The sequence below is a fragment of the Botryllus schlosseri genome, chromosome 8 (assembly GCF_051294905.1).
Source record: "Botryllus schlosseri isolate E-star chromosome 8, Bs_hap1, whole genome shotgun sequence".
NCBI lineage: Eukaryota > Metazoa > Chordata > Ascidiacea > Stolidobranchia > Styelidae > Botryllus > Botryllus schlosseri.
The window spans coordinates 6,221,905-6,248,322 of NC_137243.1; the positions used below are offsets into that span (position 1 = coordinate 6,221,905).

A 26,418-nucleotide genomic window follows, 5' to 3' on the forward strand; every position below is an offset into this window, starting at 1 on the left:
AACCTTTCCCCTTTCTATGCCCTCTAATCAACAATATTATCAGAAAATATATCAAGATGACTGAACAGGAAGTGGGATTAAATGCTCATGTTTGCTCCAAGGTTTCCATATACAGATACCAGTTCTCGGACCAGCTGTTTGTAATTGGGTGCTTTGTGATCTTCTAGAAAGTCTTATTTACAACATCTTAGAAGCGATTCCATGCAGTAAGCACCTTTCTTGATATGAAATTGTAATCCTTAGTCCGTATTCGAATCTGAGATCCATCAAAGATTCCAGATTTAAGCTTCTCGTTTTATATGGATACCCGGTATATACCCACTTTGTCGGATTTATGGAAAATTATCACTTTACGAGTGAAAAGAGATGAGACGTATATGAGTATTTTAGTTAAGCTTTCCAGGGACAACCTAGATAGCTTTATACTCCTCTTTCATCTTGGTAGAATGACCAATTGGTACGGGAGAAATATATATTTCCATTGTGCAAGAGTACAATTTTTAGGCTTCACAAACTGTTTTTATAACAAACTAAGTTCTTGCATCAGGTCATGTTAATATTGATGGAATAAATGAGAACGACATGAGTGTTTATCATAATCAATTATCTATTTATGCGCAGTATAACAGTAGAAAAATCTAAGATTTACTTCCTACCAAGGTAAATATGCAAATGGTAAATACAGTTATTTGAAGCTTTTTTATGGGTATAAATATCTTCTTTTGTAGAGCCAATCTGGCAAAACTAATGTGACATTTGTAATCAGCAGCCTTGAAAACCACAGAAACGGCTCCTCGATGTTCAACCAAAAAATACTTTTTTTCATTTTGTTGACCAGTGTAATCAATAGCAAGAAGTGGGCATTAAAAACGAAGCACTTCTAATTTTCCAAGTACTACAAGCAGTCGTTTAATACTAAATGCACTACACAAGATGGACTTTTTCAGACCTAATCTACTTATAATTCGATTAGAAGCAATAGCACTCATTCGGTTATTCCATCTATTGCACTCGATGGTATATGGTTACCACAGTGTCATCGCTGGCTATTCGCCAGTAAAACGGCTAAATTTGCAAAATGATCGAAACCTAATTTGTATTCTTTTTTATTAGGGAAATCACGGGGCAGTTTCGCGTCAGGACTCGCATCAACAGCATGGCATGAGATGGTCTGAGATGAAATATCCAACTGTCCAAACTCATTTTTGTTCTCAAATTCCCAATAGCCTGCTCATACAGCCGTTTGATATAGAAATTTTTGAAGTTTATTTTCTAATCTGTCACAATAAAGGAACTGAAACCTCGTCACGGAATCTTTTTCCTCCTGTGATATGCATAACCACTTTTCCAGAATAACTACATAGAAATAACTGGGCTGGACGTTCATTAAAAATCTGTTCCTCAGTTTTGGTGCCATATTTGATGCCATCATACCCGAAGGTGTCGTCGGAAGCATCACGCGTTCATATTACATTCGCCACCACCTATCTTTGTGGAAATGGATTTTCGGCACTCGTTTATATCAAATCGAAGTTGCGGATTTTCAATACATACACGACCACGAATTTCTACCCAATTTATACATAAAGTGCAGTGGTTCTCAACCGGGGTTCCGCGACGAAACCTCTAAATTTGGAAAATTTGGAAAATTTGTACTTGTGTGAATTAGGGAATTCACGAGACAGTTTAGATTATTCGCGCTTACATTATTCGCTGCTAAGACTTCAGGACTCACATTAACAGAATGGACGTATTGTTAGTGGTTGTGGAAACAAGTCGGAGTAGAGCAAGTCAATCAGAGGGTAATCCATTTCCCCCTATGATACACAATACACATAACCAGTATATTCCGGAATAATAACTTAAAGGTGAGCTGCTTGATAGAAATGACTAGGTTGGGCGGTATATGTTCCTAATATATTTCTCAATTTTGGTGCTATATAATTATGTTGCGATCATACCCAAATTTCTCGTTGAAAGCATTACGAAGTATTGTTACATTCACCATCCCCTATATATTTGGCGAAACGGATATACGGCACTATAGTTCATATCAAATCGAACGAGTGGATTTTCCAGTTACGATCACGTATTTCAAGAAATGCAGCTACAGAAATCGCTTCCAAATGAAAGTTTACCCAATTTCTACATAAAAAGTATGTTATTTTCAAGAAAAGACGTTTTGCTGATGTTTATAACTAGCCTAAGGTTAATATTTGCACATGACAGATGGGGGTTGCTCGATAATTGAGCTAAATTTGAACGATTCAAAAGGGGTCCACGAGGACAAAAAGGTTGAGAACCATTGAAACAGTTTGATGATCCTTTCAACAAAGTCAATTTGTTGCGGATTATCACTAGCCTATCACGATCGCACGACAATTGATCTACATTTGAACCAAACATTTGGCTCGCGGGGATCCGCGTACACAAAACGGTTGAGAACCGCTGATTTTTAGCGCATCTTATCTTATCATGGTAATGGCGAATTGAGAAATTACAAAGAAGACAGAGGAGAAATACTTGGGTAAAATGCATTCGACTATTATTGAATATATAGCCTACTCCACATCCAGACTATTCTTCTTCAATTGACTGGAGTTGAGTCGTTTCACTAACATTCTCAAATCGGCATCGCCGTAACTTCTTGAACTTCATTCCAAGTTCCGGGAAATGGAACCTTTCGAAGACGCGGTTTATAGATTCCATTTTCTCCTCGTATCTGGACCATTTTCGGCGATATGCAGCTATGGACTATACGCCCCCCAGAAGTTTGGTTTATGGTCGTATGGAGGCCCAAGACTAACCTTGTAGGGGGTTGACGAAGTACAGTTTTGGCCCTGGATGTAGTCGTACTGACTCACTGTACAGCCTGGATAACTATACGCTGCTGACGACTGCTGTGCGTCAGTTCCTTGAAAGTTGAAACCACTCCCTTCAATGTCCGTCAATGCTCGACACATTGTTCTGAATGTTGGTCCACAACGATTCAGTGATTTTATGCTGCGACAGACTTTATGACCAACTGATCCCACCATGCAGCTCCGTTCATTGCTATACTTAATTGATTGCATTAGTTGCTACCCTACGTTTCATTTCGTGATTTACGTTCTAGCTTTTATATTATCCATATAAATCTGTCAGTCTGACTGTCATCAAGGCAATTGCTCCGCGGTGCGACGCAAGACTCCAAGAAAACCGAATACAAAACATGAGATATCAATTATACGCAGCAGATGCAATCCTAAAGCGTGCAAATGGTACTAAAAGCGGCAACTAAAGCAAACAAACCACGACACAGTAACAAAAACCCATGAACAAAACGTACATTAGATTGACCCGCAATCTAACAATACTACAGACTCGACCTGGAGCCCAGAGATCAGGAAACGGTATCTGTTTCCGCGGGAAATAATCGTATGGATCGACAGCAGTCCAGCGCTGATCGCCCATCCATGAAACCTCCAATTTAACATGTCATAATGCAATGTTACCAAGGTTGTCCTCGTTGACGTTGCGTGTTATCGTGGGAATACCGTTGGTCAGAAGGACATATATATCATAATATATTATCTATTGCTCGGTAGTGTACAATAAAATATTTTCGCTTGTCTGTATCATTATTTCGTAGTTGATGGCTGTTCGACATCATCAGCGTGTTGCACTAAACTGTCCGACTCGTCAGGCTGTTCGCTCGGCTCTGAGTCGCGTGACTTGTCCTCCTCGGTGAAATGTTCCCTCTCTTGACTCGTATCAGAGGCTTCAATAATCCGCCTGGAATCGTTCGAGTTTTGCCGCTTTCGCGACTTTTTCGAGCAAGTTGTTAACTTGCTTGTCGATGAGTTCCGGACGCGAAACTTACGCAGTAACATTACGGCAGGGGTGGCTACGCCACAGTTCAACCCCAACACGACAATAGCCAACGTGGCGTACGCGCGGTCCGTCGCAATGTCGGGAACGACCGATTTCAGCAAGAAAGCCAGAGTGATTATCGCCCAAGTGGCCATCTCTATTATAACTAATCTAGAAAACGTACGGTCCAAGATTTTAAGCCTCTCGTTGCTGGAAGAAGGTTGACTACAGGTTTTCGCAACCCCAGAGCCATATCGAGTAGTTACGGCTCCAGTGAAGAAAATTAGAACGAAGTTGAACGCTACAATAATCGCAGATAATATAACTGTGCTTCTGTTAGACACTGCGATATCGTAGGGCGCCTCGCCGCCGGTCGCGTGTACCAAAAAGGCGGGCAGGCACGAGCCGCTTTGCGAGAAATACCCGAACGAGCCTATGGTTTCCATTTTGAAATTCTCCGATACGCTGTTGGCAACGGTTGAGAAATAATCGAACGAGAATTCAACAGACCGAGAAAGATTTGAAGGATTGTCAGGAGATAGCGCCGCCGCTTTGCTAACGAATTCTTTGGCTGCGTCTTGATTCAGTAGGTTCGCTCGAAAAAGTTGCGGGGCGCCTCTCGGCACGACCCAACCGTACGTCGCTGTGTTCAAATATAAATTTGACGGTGAGTGTAGCAGTGTTATTACTACCACGATAGGCCAGTATATCATAGCAATTAAAACGACACAGCACAGAACCATGACGACATGGTTTACCACCCGCTTGCGTATGTTTACTACTTTTCGCCTTGGGAAAGCTTCTTCGATACAGATGTTGCGTGTAGTTGAAATCTTGTCTTTTTTTTGTGAGGCGCGTCTGACGCAGTCAAATATCATGGACGCTACCGCGAATACAGCCAGCGATAGTACCGGTAGTTGACAGCCTAATAAGGCTACGGTGCCAGCGATACTGCATGACTTGCTCGACCTCCATTTGAGATCTACTCCGGCGTAATTTGATTCTTCGCGTCTTGTAATGATAACGTAGGCGAAATAGCCGCACAGAAGACCCTTTGCAATCGTCACCCCGATGTTGATGATGATTTCACGGACGTAAATGACGTAATCACGAAACTCGATTTCGGAGCCGGATTTACACAGAGAGTGCCACCGCAATGTGATGTTGTAAAATCCGAGCGCCAGCGACATTGCCAGTGCGAAAGCGCCAAGAAATGATATTGCTACGAAGAAAATCTGAGAAAAAAATACAGATTGGAATGTCACACCCCGCGAATGTATAGGTACGTTAATGAAACACTTTCGATCCAGTACCACAGATATATTGATCAGGCCCGATAGTTCGACGGAATACATACATTGCCACAACAGTGTTAGTGGTTAAGCCATACATCTGAATTGAAGGCATTAATACCAACTACCATAAGTATGTAATAGCCGCAGTGCACAAGCAAATGGTTTAAGGAAATATACCGGCACAAGGTGTCTCAGACATCAGTTCTAAGTAAATCTCTAGTGAAATTTATTTAATAGCTGTACGCATCTTCGCGACTAACAAAAAATGATCAATGACGATGAAATGACTGCAATTTTCAAAATTATTAAAAGTCACCGGGATACAAGGTCTAGAAGGTTTTATTTAAAATGCTACGGGAGAACTGTATAGTGAGAGACGAGCCAAGCTTGGTGTACAGGCGTTTGCCATTTTCATGCTTATGACAGGAACTCTGATTTGATATCAACTGAACTTGATTTTTGTTGTATTTCGTTGTAATTCGGAATTTAATTCAATTACAAAGTTTTTGCGAATTCGAAAATTCTAAATTTAATCTTAACAAACCTGCGTCGCTATTATTCTAATTCTAATGTAATTTGGAAAAGCTGAAGAATTTCTTGTTATCCAACTCTGCGACTATGGCCCCCTCTGACTGAAATCGACCCGAAATCATAATCGAATTACCCGCAATGGTACTCCTGCTATCGCTGCATCCTGGCTTGAAATTCCTATTTGGCTGCTTTCCCGTCTGATGCCATATACTTCGTCCTTTAGTTGCGTAATCGCAGTAAAATATGGTGGAGCCTCGTCCGACCCCGTTTCGCATTGTGACACGCCATCGATAAGTTCCTGCCACGTGAACTCGGTGTTGTTCGTCTTCAACTTCATCTCCTCTTGGCAAAGCATACTTTCTCGCGGGAGACTTGCGCAGTCGTCTGGGTCTTCGTCTTTGCCATTTGGACAATGTGAATAACCGTCGCAACGTTGCGACACATCAAACGACGGAGTGGTGATATTTGCATCTATTAAACACCTAGGCGGTCAATATCGAAGGGCTTTAACTTTTTTGGGGTACTCAAATAGGTAAGCTATTGCATACTTGCTCTAGTACTCGAATATCTATGCTTCCAGATTGCGTTTACAACGTCCACATTTATTATCCTTGATACTGAAAACGATTGGTAGTTAATTGATGCTACAGCAAGAACGGAAATTGCGCAGATGTGATTGCGGGATTTAGTGAATGGTGACTATGTTATCTGTGTGCGGATGCGCTCCAGCCCCGATTATCGTCAATGCTTCAAACTATATATGCTCGACTGAAACGTGCATTTTGCAGCATTCAAATATCAGTAAAAGAGACGGTCTATTATGATCACCGTAAATCGAATTAGTTTGGATAAATCCTAAATCCTTGTGCAAGGTAACGCTCGCGGACGAATAGAAGTAGGCTACATCTCCAATTACAAACTGCATGTACTATATGCAATGTACCATGCAGTGATAGTAACTATAGGGATGGTGTGAACCACTGAAAGGTTCAGGTTCGTGTGAACGCGAACGTTTTTGAAAGGTTCTGTGTGAACGCGAACGTGAACCTCATGACGTCACGTGACGTCATTTTGCTAATTCTAATACTGCATTTCAGTGAAGTGAGGTGATAGCCTATATGTATTATGTAGCAACGATTCGGGCCATATAATGCCACAATGCTGAAGTACATATTGACGTTTTGAACGTCGTCAAATGTATCAACTGGGGTAAACTGATGATATAATCATCCTATAAAATCAATATCTTCCGTCGCTTTGCTAACAATTTCGACGAGGACTTGCAAGGGAATATAAGCTTACGCCTTAACGGTATAGGCCAGACCGGACGATGTATTCGGGGTCTGGGTATACTGTAACGTTGATATTGAGCTGAGTGTAAAACGACTTTCTATACTTGCTACCGATATTACCTCATTAACAAGATATACAGCTGTAGCATGGATCCAATCGCACGGATTTGGTTTTCATGATACAATAAACATAATAAACAATATGGATCCCATTCACCTGCTAGATCTTTCATAAAAAATTTCTACCAACCATGTTATAATGACGTGAAAATTTGTAATATAGGAAAAAGGTTCACAGTGCAGAACCTACGAAGGTTCGTTTGTGAACGCGAACCTCTAAATTTCTGAGGTTCACACACAGAAAGCGAACGTGAACCTCACGTTCACACCATCCCTAATAGTAACTATAAAGGAGTGCTTTTTTATGATTAGGCTTATGATCGAAGATACGTTTTCATGTCTTGCACTGTATATATATTCATCATCACTTCTGGTTAATATAGCCATATCTGCTATTCTGCAACATTCAAAATCAAGAAGCAATAATAGTAAAGGCATTGGTATAATACTGTAGTCACTACTCCTCCTCACCATCTCATCCGTGCAAGCGGTGTCGTATAAAAGCCTAGTGGGCCGTGGTATACAAGTATACACTACGGTGCTTCGTAATTTTTTCGTTTTATACCTATACTAAAAGTAGTTTTGACGACCAGTTCAATGCGGTATACCCTGTTGTTACACCAGAGTAGAAATTGACATTCCATTTTACATTACATTGCATTTCTTGGAATTGAGCATCATCGGTGGAAAATAGCACCGAAACTATAATTCTCGTTGATAAATTAACTCTTACTGGTACGGAGCGTAATACTTAATTCACAATCATTAGCTCAGCTTTAGTATCGAGTTTGTTAACAACGTATAGCGAGAATACTTACAGCACGGAATTCTTTTTGGACAAAACCTTTCATCCGACCCGTCGGCGCAGTCTTCCTCTCCATCGCAAACCACGATGCTTTTCGTGCCAAGGAGCTGTGGACAAATTGTTGATATAGACGAAACCCATCGAAGGCGTTTTACGTCAGCACTTCTTACCATCCCGTCGCCACTGGTCTTAGCCAGCCCGTCATCGATCGAATCCGACAAGCACGCGAATGTTTCACTGTCGCCAGTGAGTAGCTTGCAAAATTCGGGGTCGCCGCCTTTGCCTTTGAGATCTCCCGACTCCATTCCGCTGCCGGATCCGGATTGATATTCGTTACATCCGATTCCGCATTCGTCGCTGCCGTCCACGAATTCGGGGCGGCCGTCGCATTTACGGGCGCGGACAGGCCGCATGTTGGCGTCGAAGAACTCCATGATCTCGTACTGAGTCGCCTGTAACGAAGGAGCGCAGTGTGCGCTCCGCCAATGAAGCAGAGTAGGACAACTACAAAATTTACAGCGTTCCCAAATAAGATTATATTTATAATTATAGCTAAACATTCTTTTCAGATTAGATTAGAATTAGAATTAATGAATTTGAAAATTGGAAACTTGGAAATTGAACTAAATTTTGAATTACAAAAGAAATGCAGCAAACATCTAGTTCAGTTCATATCAAATCACAGCTCATACTCATGAGCACGAGAATGGCAAACGACCGTACAGTGTACGTACACCATGTTCGGATCGTTTCGCATTATACAGTTCACATGTAGCATTTTTAGCAAAACCAGAAATTACATTAGATTCAAAATTAGAGCATGGAAAGATTTCTTAAATTAGATTAGAATTTGACTACCGATATTTTTCTCTAATTATTAGATTCATTACGAAACTATAATTATCTAGTTGTCCAAGTCTGCAATCAAGTGAAAGTGGAGATTGATTGAAACCTAACTTATATCCGACATATCACTAGAATTAGTAACGCTAAGCACATCGTGGCGCTGTTGGGACTATAAGTTAATCCGTTGCATTTGTGCAATGTACCAATGTGCATTAGGGCTGTTCAAAGAAACGTTGCCTTCAGATTTCACTGGCTACTTGATAAAATTGTTAGGTTGGTTAAAAAAATGCTGCACAGCAACTTTGACTCAATTCCAACAAGTAGAAGCGAGATTCTTGCAGTAGAAAGTTTTTAATTTATCATTCAAAAATAAAGATTTTTCTGTCGGCCCCATAAAATTGTTAGGCGGTCAGTAGAAATGATGTATACCAACTTTGGCTCAATTCCAACCACTAGAAGTGAAGTTATTGCAGTAAAAAAAATTCTAATTCCCTGATTTTATAATAAATAATCATTTTTAGACACCGTAAATACTATTTTATTTAAATCCAAATTTGTCTACTGCAATAACTTCGCTTTTAGTGGTTGGAATTGAGCCAAAGTTGGTGTGCAGCGTTTTTTTAACCAACCTAATAATTTTATCAAAGAACCAGTGAAATCTGAATTAAAAAGTTTTTTTTACCAACCCTAATGTGCATTGAATGTCTAAGCAGGGTCATTGCAAGTTTTAGAAAGTCGGCTTATAGTTAGTGATTTGCGAATGCAATTCTAGTCCAGTATACAGCCGCAACACTGATATTGGTCGACTTCAATTTTCTTGATAGGTTAGCGGGAGAATGATGGTCGAATAAAAGCTCAACAGACTAATTTGAGCAAATATACCAAGTTGATATAACTTGAAGTTCCAGTGAACTTTGTCGTGATTTATGAATCCTGCAATATTACCTCGATATTAGAGTCGACACTTTTCGCGGCGGCTTGCATCGATTCCACTTCCAACACGATTTCCTGTGGGCTGTAGCACATGCGCTGCAAAAGTTTTTTATCGAGCTTAAAATCGATTCGCTTCCGTGTCTTATTATTAGTGAGATGATTGGTGCCCTGTCCACGTATCGATTGTGTTACCGATATTTTATCCAATACGGCACTGGTAATATACGAAATGACTGCTCTTGTTTACAATCTTCTATTAATAATGCGATGCCATAAATGGACATAAGTACTTTTTACAGCTATATGTTGAGTTGGTCGATAACTGGTGGTGGGTTATAGAGTACTTTTTCGTAGTACTCAAGTAGGTTCTGTGTCATTGCGTTGCTTGCTCAAGTGGATGATTCCACTTCTACGGTAAGACATTGAAGTGAAACTGATTGGATATTGTAAAGTAGAATGTTATTAGGTGATCATATCTTTACGTCACTTTTATAGTAGTGAAATTACTGTAACAGTCCGGCGAAATGTCCTCTGTATCATGGTAACTGAATCTTTCTCGAACAGTGTCATTACTCATTAGCCATATTCTGTTGGACGTAAAGATGCATCCTTCAACTTCGAAAGTTTAGCCTAACCCCGATTGACTGATTGTTAAAAGTGTGTGACCTCTCTAAAAAATCTAGTATTTTAAACTACGTACTTCAGCAATTTTCACGCCACAAAGCCTCTACTTCTATAGTATTTTTTTATATATCCTTGAAACTTGAAAGGATCAAGCGGTTATTTCCATTGTGTAGGCCTAAACGTCGGCGTAAATTTTCCAAAATTTCACGCAATTCTATACCCTGATGACGCGACTGTGAATTATAAATATGTTGTAGTGAGTCATCACTTTCCCTTCGGCATGTGTTCTCCGACTCTTGGCTTCGCGGCTGTTGCGATCGGGTTAATCCAGACCAACGTGACTCTATTCTCAAACTCCAAGCTGCCTAAAACGACCATCACTACCACGCCACACTCGGAGGCCATATGCCAGTACTCCATAACCGAGCCGTATGGATATCTTTAATAATGTATTACATCACATTAATGTCGGAATGGACTCTGAAGCACAATAAATGATGCTTTGGGAAAACAATGTAGATATTGCGGGAAGTACAGAACTTGAGTAGGCAATTGTCACTAAGGCCAATATTCGCAATATTCAGTCACATTCATACTCAACGCAGCTAAGCCTACTGAACCTACTTCTTTCCCGTAAATAGAGCCCTTTTCGCCCGCTAAAATCACCGGAAATTGCCAATATATTTCTCCGTGTTTACAGTGGTTGCAGTTCGCGTTCGGTGGCTGGTCGGGCCACACCGGTTCAGCGCACAAACCTTTGCAGATGTTTCCCACAAAGTTGGATCGCTGAGCGTCACAGAGGCATTCGTCTGACAAGTCGGCACAGTCTAATGTACCATCGCATAACTGTGGACATAGAAGATTGTATTATTTCACACGAAACGGAAGGGAAATATGGACTGACTCGCGACAGATGTAGGCTGGCTGCGGCAGCGTCGATTATATTTTCTTAAAGACGGAGAGATTACTATCAATTCGGTTTCAACATTTGGCAGGAATCTCAATGGTTATACTTGAACAATGAACATTAACCAAACCATTGAAGGTGTAATTGACTTGCTTCGATACACAAGCATATTTGAATATGCAAAAATGTAAATGCCGTTATTCTCTTAGATTTCATTTGATGAAAGCAGAGTGATTTGCATCGAATGTACTCTTTTAGGCTGTAATCGTGTATAGCAACTGCGATGTAGTGATGTAGTACAACCGTTATTAGCAACTCTTTATTAATGTATTGAAGTGCACAGCAGATCATGGTTAAGTCGGGAAGTGTAATTTGCGACACGCCAGATCTCGGTGAAGGTGTCGAGCAAATTACTGCGAAGGCTAGCAGCAGGAACTTGGGATTCAGATCTACTGTGCTAGACATGAGCCTCGGCGTGTAGGCTACTGAATCGCTACCAAGTGATTGATCGTTACTGATGATTCATTCGGCTTCTGATCAACTGTGCGAAATGATTTTCAGCCTAATTTTCAATCGAATCCTGTTATAATCTCGAGATGACTTTACGCCCATATTCTCTTAGTTATTCCCCTAACCACGTTGCAAAGCTCGTTATTTCATGCCATTGATTTCCGTAATAAATAACTTGTTGTATATAAAAATAACTGCTTTCCAAGATGTTTTGTAACGGATTATATTATGCACCGTGACGCAGAAGACACTTCACAGAGTTTAAAAGACGATAAACACGCTAATATTTTACAATTTTACCTGCTTTTGCGAGATTAGTAGTTTGCCGTCAAGACACTGAAAAAATCCGTCTGGTATTTCTCTCGCGCTGAAAGTAAAATATAAGTCGGTTTAATCGATTTGATACGTATGAGACTTGTATCTTCAATTCATCGACGCCACTGTCCGATTTTTGACACCTTTCATGAATCATAAAAGTGACAACTGCTTTCGTTAAACAGTAAAAACATATCTTGTTTGATGTCAAGACATTCTGTAGCCTACGGTCGCTGTGCGGGGGGTCACGGCTGGTGGTTTTTAAAATAATTTGCACTCATTCTTTTCGCTGTCTAATAGATCTGAAAGCGTTCCGCCAATGATAAAAATAAAATCAGTTAAAAAATTTCGAACTACTTTCGGTGAATGATGTAATTTTGCAGGCAAGAGCGTGAGAATATTCTGAAACCGTTACGACATCTTAGCTGGCTTTTTGGGTGAAAGATTGGCCGGTCAGATAAGATATCTGGAATGACTATATATATGCTATATATGACCAAGCGGTTTTGGGATTAATATCCACTTCGCTTGAAGCACAAAATTGTTCAATGCTGTTAGTGACTATACCGAGACACATGCCTGAGGCCGAATGTAACCGGTGGGTCATAGTTTGCAGCAGTGGGATAAAGTCAAGATAGGATAGGACGTTGTATATTTTTGTGCTTGATGATTTTGACGCTAATTCACCGACTCATGATATACAAACACAGGATATGTCCATGTGCAATGTGCATATATGCCGCTGGACAAGGAAGGTACAGATGTATAGCCTTGTAAGGCTCTTTTAGTCTTGGACCACGCTTTTATGCTATCCCGGAACTGCCGAGCGCCAAGCGGGGAAGTCATGGATACCAGTGTTACGAATCTGAATCTGACCCGGCTGGGGATTGAACCGCGACCTATCGATCAAGAAACCAAACGCCCAACCATTACGCTCTCTTATGTTGTCATGGTGACCAAAGTAGCAATTGTTGTTACTCAAGTAGCAGCATAAGTAGAAGTAGTGATTTTCAAGACACGTCATAACTTCTTCAAGTAAAAGTAGGAAACAAAAGCTGCAGATAGGGCTCAAGTAGTTGCAAAAATTAGATAAGGACGGGGTGTCGGAGACTGGTGGTAGCCCAAATTGTAAGATGAATCTTAGCGACTAATGCAGAAGGATTAATGGTGCAATACACAATATGTGTGCGCGATATTAGAAATTTTATTCTATTACCGTCATACATTTGGCGTATCGCCTCGTTGTCGTGAGATTTCATGCATGAAAATAATACAAATATAGGCTATGCTGTATATAGGTTACGACTTTGTACTTGGCAATATCTACAAGGTAGGAAGTAAGCAGGATGAATTCAAAACCTGTTGAATTACAAGTGCACGTAGTCCTAAAAACGTGACCCCTTCAGTAAGCAATGGAAGTAGGCAAAGCTGACTTCAGAAAAGAATAAGTACTTTGTTACTGACCACCTTAGTTTTCAGTACATACATAACATAAATTATCAAATGAACCTGGATCTATAAGAAGCTAAGATCCCACTAGCGCCGTAATATCGATAGTGCTTTTCCATCCACGGCTCCGGGCAAATGTCAGAGCGGTCTTCACAGTGCACAGTGTCGTCACACACATAACGCTGAGGCAGAATGCATTGCCTGCGTCGATTCACCACGGGGCATCGAAATCCGACCCCGATTTGTCTCTCGTCCGCGCCAGTATTGCAGTCGACTCGCCCGTCGCAAAAGCGCGCGAGGGGAATGCACTTTGGGTTGCTGTGGTTGAAAAGTGTGGGAGAATTTTCACCTGGAAGATATACACGAAACTTGATCTTGGTTTGGTGTAAGAACAAAGGTGCTCGATAGCATAGACCGTATACTTTCATAGAGTACTCAAGAAAGTTGGCCGACTTGCTCAACTTATACTCGAGAGGTTATGCTTTCTGCCTACTCTCACTTGAATCACTCAACAGCTTTTTAGGCCAAACTATATTACTTTTTTTCACTTTGGTTCTTGTAAAATAGAAACTAGTTTTGGGACATGTTTGCCTCAATTTTATGAGCTAAATTGTTATAACGACTGGGCGAAATAGCCCATATATTAAGAAATAACTGGATCTATTTTCAAATTACACTAATTTGTAGAGTTTCAAATCATTTTGTGTTAAAGATGCTTTCTGTCTAAACTGCTAATATAGTATGCGACGTGTTGACCAAATCTACTTTTTTTAAATTACTTATTTGGGTGCATTTAGATCTTCACTTTCCATACTTCCACTTGAAGTAATGTTGACATGTATTGCAAGTATCTACTTTTACTTATAATTGAGTAGAAATTTACGATGATCCTTTGTGCTTGAGTACCAAGGAGGACTACTACTTTTACCATTTCTGTGTAAAAATGACGTAACCATTTCTAAAAATACTACGTGCGGTTATCATGGATAATGTAAAATTTATGTATCCCTTTTTTACCTTCAACTGTTATTTTAGCAAAGTTTTGGTTCGTGCGATGGAACATCATTATCTTTCCCTTCGTAAACACTCACCACGAACATATTTTAGTTTGTGGTGCGTCATGCACTTTCGAAAAGGTGTCACTGTCAATGCCCTCATTACTTAAAAACCGACGGCTTCAACGGAGAATGATCTCCGATAATTTGTAACAGTGATGTCACCCGATCGTTCCTTTCACCATATTAGGTAAGCCGTCTAGAAGCGCGGCGTGTTTACATTCTACGCGCGAGTGCGTTACGTTGTCAATCATTCGGAATTGGGATCGTTTGATCTTGTAACAGAGGTAAATGAGAAAATACAGAAGAATGTTGACTCATATTATATTTGTACTAACGCTTTTTGTCGCATCTTGCTACAAATATCCTAGCGATTCAATATCTTGCATACTCCTCCATACAGATGAGATAAAAATATAATCGATTTGTTAATGGACATTGGATAATAATCACAACTAGGGTTGCATTTAAAACAAAGGCATTTAAAAAAAAATTGTGTTCTATTTTAAGTTGTATAATTATGCCATAATTGTGTAAATACTTTCCAAGAACATGTTGTATGAGCCTATTACGGACGACGATTACCACCCGATACAGTCGACCATCCCATATATACGATATGGGATGGTTCTGATGATGATGACAGCCGACCGTAAAAATGCTGCAAGACGATGCAGTCCTGGTTAAAGATATTTTTGGTTCAGGGGTTGGAAGCCTATTTCATAAAAGGAGGTATATTAACCCTATATTTTCAATTGTGAATATCAATCCACTATGACGTCACAATTGAATATGCGTTACGTCATGGCTTGAAAAAAAAACAGAAAAAGAACAAAAACTTGTTTTAAACAGGGGTCTTGTTTTAAACATGTTGGTTTTAAATTGATTTTTGTTTTAAACACAGCCCTAGTCACAACTCTATCCATTTCACACTGAAATGTGTCCTAATATGTGCCGCCAGCTGCGGTTCCAGCACTCAAAACGATTTTTACGTTCGTTAAATAATTCGCTTTGCTGCAAGATGGAAGTATTGTCATCCACCGGTAGAAATGCGCGAGCACACTGTAACAATTTCTAAATGATCCATATCTTGAAAGAACGGGTCTTCTCCCGCACACTTACGACTTGAACATTACGGCGTCGCCTTTATTTTGTGTCCCACAATTGATCTTTGACAACAGGAACTTATGGAGATGATTCCCCACTCTTTAATACATATACTATAGTTTTTCGGATTATCGCGTATACGTATAGTAAAGTAAAGTATAGTATAGTATCGGGATCGGCTCGCCCCCTATTCTAATTTTCATAAAGATTGCCGAACCCTATACCCAAGGGAGAATTCATCCAACCTATAGCACATAATTTTAAACGGCATCCATATGTCATCACGATCCTCGGATATACTTGAATAGTACATATAGACCTACCTTCACCGTAGCACATGAAAACTTTGTCGTTGGCGTAAGGGCAATCCTCCTCGTCGGAGCAATCATAGCAATCCGCGTGTCCGTTACAAATCTTTCCATGTCCTATCCACATCCCATCGTCGCACTGCATACCCATCTCCTGAGAAGGTGTCTTAGGTGGTGCAGGAAATGGGGGTAGGCTTGTACCGCTTGTATCGAATCCTTCTCCACCTATATATATTCACATAATTATATGATGCGTAAACCGTACATAAAACGGTTACCATTAGTTTGAAGGAACACTTATATAGTTGACAATATTTGTTGATTGAAGACCACTACCTTCCGAATATGATATAGATAATATGCTCCCACTTAAAACAGCAATGGATACCGACTCATATCGCAAAATGGGACAGCCTAAACATGAGCATCAATCACAAAACAATGATGACAAGGATATAACTTCAAGTCGTCTTGATATAAACATTATAATCGAATTGGTTTATACTTTAAAGCATGCCGGTAAGGTAATTGACAGACTATTACATGCACGTGCCAATACGGTAGTACATTGTGTCAATGTGTTCCTCATAGCCGACCTCACAGCATGTGTAATGTTTGCAAGTGCCCAATGGGGGCTGAGCTACAAGTCGCCAGCAACGATTTGACAAAGGACGCGGGAATGAGAGACGGAGAGTACAGGTACGACGGACGGACCTTACCAGAAGTCATGCAATGAACAACTGCAATATTGCTGTGTCGTGGAAAGTCGGAAGAGCTATTATCGCCACTGTTGTGTTTTTCGTATATGCACTATGTACGCAGGGTGCTATTGAAATATCGAAATAACACTATATGCTTAAAGACAAGTGTAAATAATACACGTCCAGCCGGCGGCACCGTGGGCTTGACCTCGACGCACGAATAAAGAACTTTGAACTTCTGGCGAAACCTTCTCACCGTCTGATATCGGGTCCCAGTCATAAATATCGTATTCTAAATCATCGGAGATTCCGTCTTCGTCATCACGCGGCAACATCCCACTGAGGTCATCGCCACTGCCCTCCCCGTATTGCGCAGGAAAGTTCGAGTTCAGGTCTTCTGCGTTCATCAATTTTATTTCGTAAATCCAACCAGACAAGCGCGGATGCTGATACTGATGCATTAATTGGCGTCTTACGGCATTTTCTCCTAACTCATCGTTTGTCACGCATCAACAGTAACAAGGATTGCACTACGCGTCGTCTAATCGTGGTCGGATTCAGCAATAAATCAAAGAACATTCTCAAATGATCAAGACTTCAAGACGAGTAGGTAAAGCTTGCGTCTTGAGCGCTGTGATTCGTCATTTTCTAGCTGCATACGGTTGATTGATATTATGCACCGGAGGCCCCCTCGACATCGTTTTATACACATTATTATTGGATCTTGCAACATTCAGTGCTCTAATATATGTATGAAATACATATCACATATATATACGGTATTGCTATTAATTGTCTGTTAGCCCAATACATTAGACGGTATTGACATTCCTTAAAAGGTAAGATTACTTGGGTGGGGAATGAGGATAGATCATGTATCAAGTGTTCTGTAACTACTATACGAGACAAATGACAACAGCTCATGCACACAGAATATACGAGATGCGTGCGGTGAATTTCAGCATTTTTCTGAAAAGGGTATGTGTGACCAAAGCTCATTTGGACACCTCAGTTCGGGTGCTCAGTCTATTTGCTATTCACGAGCGCATGGTGAATGCTCTCGTGCAGTATTATCAGCGACTTGCACTCTGGCCAAAGGCAAAGGTGACTATAGTCTCACAATTAATAGTAGGGATATGAACATTTGAGCAAGCTTCACGGGCATGGAGGTATGAAAATGAAGCAGTACCTGACAGAAAATCGCAAGATGGACGGGGTGAATTTTGCAGGAATACAGAACTTCATCTGTGATTTTGTGGCTATATAAATATACGTATACAGGTACAGCTATCCAATGTCCATTCGTACCTTCTCACAAATCGTTTTAGGTTGAAATGAACACAGTTGCCTTGAGCAAATATGGGCGAGGACTATTTATAAAATTCCTATTATACGTTACAGGCCGATATGGAATGAGCTCAACGGTGTATTGTATAGTCGCAAATTCCAAATGTCCGTGTCTACTCACTAAACTCAACTGCTGGTTGAACAATTCCTCGTATTTGAGATGTTTTTACACTAGTTATCATACTGCAGATAATAGTATAAAACTTATTGATTGCTGTTGATGCAAAACGATATATATAATATCTAATCCGAATAATGTAAAGTATATCATAATCGCTCACGCTGTACCTACCTTGGTCAAAGGAGATGATAGTCGGCAGAATTGTTATGAAGACACACACGTGTAAACATTTCGACACTCTTGATGGTGTCATCGTCGTCTTAAAATAGCAGTCTATTTACGATACATTAATGCAGCTGTAAAACAAAAACCTGGCTGTATTTCTCCAATGTCAAAATCTCAAGATATCACTGTAATTTAAAGAATGACGTAGCATATCAGAAACGTAGTTTTCATTGCCCCAATGTTCATCATCTGCCCGGCCCGTTTTCATTAACCGGTATTGAAATCCCGTCTAGCAGTATCTATCGATTTTTGAAACTCCATCGATAATTCATACGCAATGCCGTCTTTCGAACCAATTTCACACTAGGATTTCCCGGGAACAAGTAAATGCTATAAACAGCATATGGGTGGTTGCTTATCACGGCCGAAATCTCTTTTGAATATAGTTACGAACGTTGCATTCTATTTTACCTCGATCTAGTCATTACATGAATTATTCAGCAATCTTCGACAATAGAATATAATACACTGCTGCCAGTTTTAACTTCAAAGTAACTCAGCTAAAGACAATTTTGCCGCTGCTGCACCTAAACTGCGACGGTTCTACATGTAGAACGTCGCTTATAATCTACGATATACTCGATGTTAGTCATCGACCGGAAGAGAAGAAATGCGGAACACCGGTGACGAATGACATTATAGCATAACCGCGCGGACGCATTTCACGTTCAAAGTGTAACTTGATAAATACGTCCATGTGCTGGAAAGTATTGAGTCACCGCGAAATGACTTCACTCGGTGGTAATTCGGTATAGTCTCCTTTTCAATCTCGTTCAATCTGGGTATCTTGTTTAGATTTCTCGTGCATGATGCAAGAATTTACATTTAATTAGGGGTTTTTGATTTACCCAACAGTAGTGCACCTAGTAGACTTCCTGACGCGCCGTAAACTAGAATAGGCAATGGTGGATGACCCATGGAAACGTGACTCGGGAATTGTAGAGAATATACAGACTCTATACAAGTTATTCCGGAACATTTTAAAACTAGATCCCGAATTTTTAGTTTGTAAGCGTTACTCGACCCAAGCCCTTGATCGAGTTGGGTACAAGTTGAAGATAACTGCATTTTAATGGTAGCGTAATAACTTTCATTGGCAAATATGCGTGTATCGAATAGAAAAGAAACATGCAACCATGATGTAGTAGGCAACACAGTTCTCACTCGATCAAGGGTTCCCAACCTTTTTCTATACTCATCGCCCCCTTATCAAGCTCGACACAAATTTTCTCCCTCCATATTAACGGACCTCAAAAAATAGGACATATAAACGGGAAATATATTCACCTAACTCTGATCGCTAGTGAGTTGACTTAGAAAAGGGTCAATTTTCCGAGACGGTCCTCGGAAAACCGGTTTTCGCGACTACTTTCCATTGGGTGTACTTGATTTTTTAAGTCAATTTTCATGTCATATACAGAATAAGCCGAGTGAATTAAATATATCTCACTGGACGTTCTAACATATTCGCCCCCCATCGTCCCCTTTGGTATATTCGCCGCCTTGTTTCTCAAAATCCCCACTGGGGGGCGATATCGCCCACGTTTGGGAACCACCGCACTAGATTCGGCTTCTTTGGTTTGGATACTATCATTGCACTATACCCTGCGTGGTACCGATATGATGCTGGAAACGACAGAAGGTATGTAATATGGCAGCATCTTTCCATATTTCGTTCCAAACTCCGACCATTTAAAACAATTTCCGATTCCAGTTCTTGTTAAATCTACAGCTACATAATTTAAGGTTTTTGTCTGGTTTCGGGCTTTATTTTCACTGTCATAGCAAATCGTTTCAAATATGACAACTGACCAGGATTCCACCTGCCACTTAATGGTCTCGTCAGACATAGTCCCTGGTTTAGTGAATTCCAGAAATCATGCGAGACGACGAAAGAAATGTTTTAAACGCAGTTAAAAATCTTTCCCGGGGACCCATTGCCTTACATGAAGCATATACGATTTTCAGTTCATGGGTTATCAGCGAATTATGATTATAAAAATAATTTTCGTAGTATCCACGGCCTACACTGAGGTAAAGCGATCACGTTACACCCAGCGACCCGCATTCTTTGGATGGGGTTGAAATTCATGTTGCCACTGCAGAGTGCAGATTAGTTTATTTATAACGTGGCGTGGGTTTACCATTATTGCAGCGTGTTCTCCGAGAATACGCTCGTTTTTTTAAAAGAAATTAGCAGACAACATCACGGTGGGCGCTCTGGAGACGCCGCTGCGTCACAATTGCATGTTACCAGGGCCTGACCAAATGGCTATGAATGCACCGCTGTATACAATCGACGAATTCATTCGCTATATTTGAAGGAAAGGGTTTAGCTAATAGCCAACAACTGGTGACACCGACGTAATGTAATAGATTTGGAGCCGACCATTTGCCTTCGTACCGATTAAAAATGTCGGTTCGCCCCCTTTTAATATCAGGAATGATCAGGATGCCCGTCTATATCGAAAAATGCGAAAGACAGATGTGTTGTTATATGATATGTGAATGTGATGCGACACACAAATGACGACGACGAGCACAGCAGTGTCTAGGCTAGGGTAAACCCAGCACATACATTATACAACGTATATTGGTAGATTCGCACCATATCTTGATCACATCACTTGCAACACAAATACACTGACCCTGTTTCCCGATACCGCAGTCTCCAAAGTACGAAGTCGATAATAATAGCAACTATACACAGCACCCCCCTCCCCCTTATCGTCATATCACAAATTTCAAGAGCTTCTTGGAGGTACAGAACTTCAATATACAATTGAATAGTTCATTCATATTGAAATGAACCCGAATATTTTCGGCTGACACTCGTCAGGGGTAATCGTCAGCAACTAGTAGAGAAATGGAAAGAACATTGTATATCAACAATCGTATCACAAAATATGACGTCACCAGCATGAAATTTCGTGAATGAGAGAGCGTTCAATGTACTATTTTTAGGTGGTACACGAACTCCTTTTGTTGACAGAGTTTTGGTTGGTGTATTTTAATAAAAGTCGAAATTAAAAGAAATTATGCGTATTTTTCATTAGGAGGAGGTGTATATACCCATAATAAAATGAAAACCTCTAATGACGTTAAATCGCGCGAAGAAAATTTAAAAAAATGTTGAATAACTCTCTATAATTAAACACCCCATAATGTATGTTGATTCATCAGATCATTTTGACACATCCCTTCGGTTCGGGGTGCGGCATGTAACATATGATTACAAACGAGGAGAGTTTAGCTAGGCTCCTCCTCGTCGTCCGATCTGCGTGAGCGGTGTTTTAAAGAAGCCTATGGAAGTGGGCGATGCTCCTAGTCGGCAGATGAGGAATCATAATAAAGAATATCATCGGTCTGGTGTAAATGATCATTGTAGTCGAATAACATCATGAATACCACAAACAACAGCAAACGGAGAAAGCGGGTATCTAATCAGCAAGTTGTCTTTTGCATCTTTTTTACATCGAAAACGAATTGGTTGTGAGTATCTTGCGTCGCGGCAATTGTTTGCTGATTATAACGTGCTGCATTTCCCTATCAACATTCGCAAAGCGTTTGGAGGAATTAAATTCCAAGTCTCAGACATACACCATAACGCACTGTCCTATTTCACTCTCCAACAGAGGTGGTCAGAAACGAAGTACTTCTACTTTTTGGAAGTACTGCAGTTTTCCTCTACTTCTGGTACTTACTCAAGTAGATCTGATTTTCTCTACTTCTACTTCTACTTCGTAATATTTTGTGATCTACTTACTTACTTTCCGCTATTTTCAGTTTGTCAAATATAAGTAGTTTAATCCCCCAATACGAAAGATAGCCTGAGGAATTTCGGGGCTATTTTCACGGAGTACCAACATACAATATTCATAAAAGTCAAGTAAAGCCCAGAAATTTTGCTGCGCTTCGCGCATAGTAGTGATGGAGTGACAAATATGTTTTCACGAAAGTATAAGTGAATATAATTTAGTAACCGGATTGCTTGGTTCCTCTCACACTGCATTGTCGCCCATATCAAATATTTCAGCACAGTAAATATGGCCCAACATAGCGTTTGAAACTACCGTTTCGCAATCTAGCAATTACCTATCATATCGTAATCTAGCAGCCCATTACGTGTCTTGCTAATTTGGAAAATCCAGCTTTTTTCAACGTGACACCTGTTTTAGCAGATCACGTTTGAAGTTTTATGGACAAGAGACATCAAATATATTTTCCGCTTTTTAGAAGTGGTATTTGTATTTCACTTTCAATTGCGAGTATCATATTTAAGTTCTAATTACTTTCAGTTCTTTTGTCTGCAGAACATACATGTTCAAGCATAAAAGCAAGTGCAGTAATGCCTCTTTACGAAAATAAAGCTACACTAAATATAACTTTTACGATCCACAATATTTGTTATTAACGTATACTAATCGCGCAGTGATGAAACCGTATCTGATACAACTTCTACGTATTGCTCTTCGCCTAAACTTGGGGTGGGGCGCCATGCCATGGTATTCTCTAAAAACGGGGTCTTCTAGTAAACAAAGGGTTAATATCGCATTTTAATATCAATACTATAATTTGCATCCCATGACATTAAACAATGCTTATTCTGTCGAAAATTGGTACCTCCTGGGATGCATCATACGAATCAAGCTCTCTGCACCTTCCGCATAGCTCAATTCGCAGCTTTTGACAGTTCATGCGAACGAATTAAGACTGTTTTCAAATCTACTTACTTACTTGAGTAGATTTAAAGTCAATCAATTCTACTTCTACTTCAAGTAGTTTTAGGTGGCTTATTGTAGAAGTACTTCTACTCGTACTTGAGTAGATGTTTTCGTCGCTACTTCTACTTCTACTTGAGTAGCTTTCTTGACTACTTTGACCACCTCTGCTCTCCAATCAAAATGACCGTCACGAAAACATGTCTCACGAATTATTGTGAGCACAGGGACGTGGCTTGAGGCGCAATATAATTTAGAGGCGAAGTTCTTTTGCTCGTCTAATATTGAGAAGATAAGTGTTTGGAACATTAGGCAAATGTAATAAGAAACTTAAATATTTAGAAATTCTTCGCGACCCACCTGAAATAGCTTGGCAACCCACCGGTTGGGAAGCGCTGGTTTAAAGCATAATGAATGAAGCCTACATAAGCTAGCTAACTGCAATCAAATCGAAATGCAGTAGGCCGGAGTGGATGTTTGCCTGCTAATAGATCGCACTTGGTGGTTGCGACATCCTCCTATTTGTTCATTGCACCGCGTTGTCTTATGTATCGCATTATGCATTATGTGATCAACCGGTGGTGTAGCTATGAGAGGGGAGAAATGCTATCTCCAAATTTCCGACATGGCCATTATTCGTATTCACTACGAAACAATATATATTAGGGACGTAAAATCCAGCCTTCTCACATCTCCCTCTATATCAGTGGTTCTTTACCCTTATTACCTTGGCGAACCCTTACCCTACCCTAACTAATCTAATCTCCAAGCCTTCAGCGAACCTCAAATTTTCGGTGACTAACAAAGACAAAAATCTCTAATACATTAGAAAAGAATTCCGGCGCGTAAAAGGAACTGCACTGTGCACATCAACACCAGCGTCAGAAGAACAGAACACGATTTAATTAAAAAATATTATGCTGAATTAGCTATTCACTGCAAATCAATGCTGCTCCGTTTCAGAGACCAGTTTAGAAATGACAGGTTTAACGGTTCACCTGTGAAAGTGCTTAGTAACAACGTTATACGAACTGCTGATTTGAAAAGGGGCTAATATATAGATAGGCTTTTGTGTCACACCAATATACAGGTAGTGAATACTAACAAAATTGCAGTGTGTCTAGAGGAGACGACGAGAGGCCGCGAGGACTTCAGGGCCAGTCGCAGCCCGTTAGAGTATTTGGTGCAGACTATTATAGTTAATGACACGTACATTAATAAATATTGGAGATAGTACATCGGTATTCTGAAAGGGCGGGATTTTGAACCCTGACCTCCCCTGCGTGCTGCGTCCACCGCTGCACACTATGTAGGTAGGCCTATCACCACAGCAGTCCCGAATTGACTGCTGGCATCATTTAATTCCCCGCAGCGGCTTATGGCCAAGTCATGCGTGTCATCACCAATCGTACGTGTCAGATGTGGTTTTGACCTCCGCCGCAGGGTGACCAGATTGGCCCTTTTGGGGCCAAATTCCACAAATTTGGCCCTTTTTAGAGGCAGTTGGCCTCCCAAAAATCAATTTGGCCCTTTGGCCCTTTATTTTCAATATTTGGCCCTTTTTGGAAGCAGTTGAGACATACCATCAAACTAGCTATTCAAATAAATATATCTCGCTGACAATGTTTATGCCAATGTCAAAGATTCAACGGAAACACTGTAGAAGATGAAGATTTGGATTTGTTTTTGTAGAATGTAGACTGTGTTGGAATTGTAAATACAGATTCGTGAACCGGTGGACGATAAAGCATCGAATATGGCTGGAAGCTAAGTAGCAGAAAAAGTATGAAGAAGAGTACCCTTATAGTACAATGTTACTTGATTATTGATAGAAATTTTAAAGAAAAAAACTTCAACATGACCGGAGAGTTTTTGGTGAAAAACCTAAAACTTAAGTACATAAGTTGATTAACTTTCAAATGTAAAGAAACTATTCTCTCAATTTTTAATTAAAATTCATAAAACCTAATCACTCTCGTATTATTTCACAAAAAGTTTTATTTTACAATTTTATATTCAGTTGGAAAAGGCTTGAAATAGTAGCAGCTATTGTAGTTGGATCCAGTGTAGTTGTAGTACCTAGTTGATTTGGTGTCCTACAGCAGTATCAACAATATAAGGAATTCCAGGTGATTGACAAAAGGTCTGTGGGTAATGTTGCAACGTTATTGAACAATTTGGCCCTTTTCCGTCGCTCTTTGGCCCTTTATCTCAAAAGATGTCAGGCAACCCTGCTCCGCCGAATCCCTGAGACTGTCTCAGTATAGATAACTATAGTCTCAGCGAGCCCCTGGGGTTCGCTTTAACCTCGGGTAAGAAGTTACTTGTCTATATATTTATACAAATGAAGCTTCGAATTCAAACCACATTTAGACAGGCGCTCATCGCTGCTCCTCAATCACACGATCTATAAATTCACATCATTATTGATTACGCAGCACGATCATATTGCTGCAATACCTTATCGTCCCAAATTTTCACCCTGACTACTCCCGAACACATAACCCTACAAAAGAAAATTAAACGAGGCATGGCCTACGAGAGATATACAGTAAGTTGTGCTTCCACCAGTCCAAAACAAACACTGACTCCAGCAGAATTTCCGGCAATCAAATCGTTCCCTGCCGCGTAACAGCTACCGAATGAGACAATACTCACGTCACCGGATACAAATATAATATGCGCACAATTTTCCAATAACTCAAATACGCGTAATCAAGATCTTAAAATACACGATACGAAAGTGATACACATTGCGAGCGTATCACCCGGTTACGACAGAGGCAAGCACAATGTCCGTTTCTAGAACAATGAGGGCTAGGGAGTCGGGGTAAGCCAGAGTCTCAAAATTCGGTATGAAGGGGTCGTGGTCGCAATTTTTGATGGTGTGGTGACCTGAGCAAGTATTCCGGAGTTCGTGCACGAGCAGAGTTGGTTCAAGTAGCCAACGCTGCTACTCAAGCAGAAGAAGCAATTTCCTAGACCTGTAGAGGGATCACCTAATTCCAGCAGTTATTCCAAGATGGCTAATTTTGAAATTGCAGGTCGCACATTCGCGACCAATGATAATATAAATTGATAGTATTCGAGAATATATTCAGACATCCTGAAAATGGCTGCTTCGCGGGGTTATTCTTTTCTATGTTACTCGTTAGAGAGTATCCCAAACCAACAACTACTTTCCACTGTTCAAAATCTTAATCATAAAAAGGAGTACTCTTCCTAAAAAAGCTTCGAGTACGAAGTAGTCTAAAACATAACCAGAGTAGTACAAGTATGCAAAAGCTGCTAGAGTACTAAGAAACAGCACAAGTACCAAGTTACTGACCGACTTCAAAACTCGTAGAGTCCGAG

General features: G+C 40.3%; 1 protein-coding gene and 1 long non-coding RNA gene across 5 annotated transcripts; one reads left to right on the forward strand and one right to left on the reverse strand.

The window, feature by feature from the left end:
* Positions 1-3,203: 3,203 nt before the first annotated feature.
* On the reverse strand, positions 3,204-18,700 carry LOC145444811 (uncharacterized). Of its 4 annotated transcripts, none has more exons than XM_080322828.1 (11): positions 18,290-18,699; positions 16,907-17,044; positions 15,965-16,174; positions 13,540-13,828; positions 12,016-12,082; positions 10,923-11,144; positions 9,687-9,770; positions 8,066-8,347; positions 7,909-8,002; positions 5,812-6,149; positions 3,204-5,087 (listed from the first exon to the last, which is right to left on the reverse strand). In XM_080322828.1, the coding sequence occupies exons 1-11, from the start codon at positions 18,369-18,371 to the stop codon at positions 3,621-3,623; spliced, it is 3,273 nt and encodes a 1,090-aa protein (XP_080178954.1). In that variant the 5' UTR covers positions 18,372-18,699; the 3' UTR covers positions 3,204-3,620. The 4 variants fall into 4 exon arrangements, with proteins under 4 accessions (XP_080178954.1, XP_080178955.1, XP_080178953.1 ...); XM_080322829.1 differs by having other exon boundaries at positions 8,066-8,338; positions 16,907-17,047; positions 18,290-18,698; XM_080322827.1 differs by having other exon boundaries at positions 16,907-17,047; positions 18,290-18,697.
* LOC145444813 (uncharacterized) lies at positions 6,158-7,472 on the forward strand. The gene is made up of 2 exons (XR_013916800.1): positions 6,158-6,648; positions 7,386-7,472. It is a non-coding gene; the product is annotated as an uncharacterized LOC145444813 (long non-coding RNA).
* Positions 18,701-26,418: the final 7,718 nt, after the last annotated feature.

Coding starts and splice junctions, on each gene's coding strand:
- LOC145444811 (XM_080322827.1), bottom strand. CDS start 18,371: ATGACACCATCAAGAGTGTCGAAATGTTTACACGTGTGTGTCTTCATA. Junction 9,771..10,922: donor GCTCTATTTACGGGAAAGAA/GTAGGTTCAGTA, acceptor AAACTTTTGCAG/CGCATGTGCTACAGCCCACA. Junction 5,088..5,811: donor TAGCAGGAGTACCATTGCGG/GTAATTCGATTA, acceptor TTTTTTTCTCAG/ATTTTCTTCGTAGCAATATC.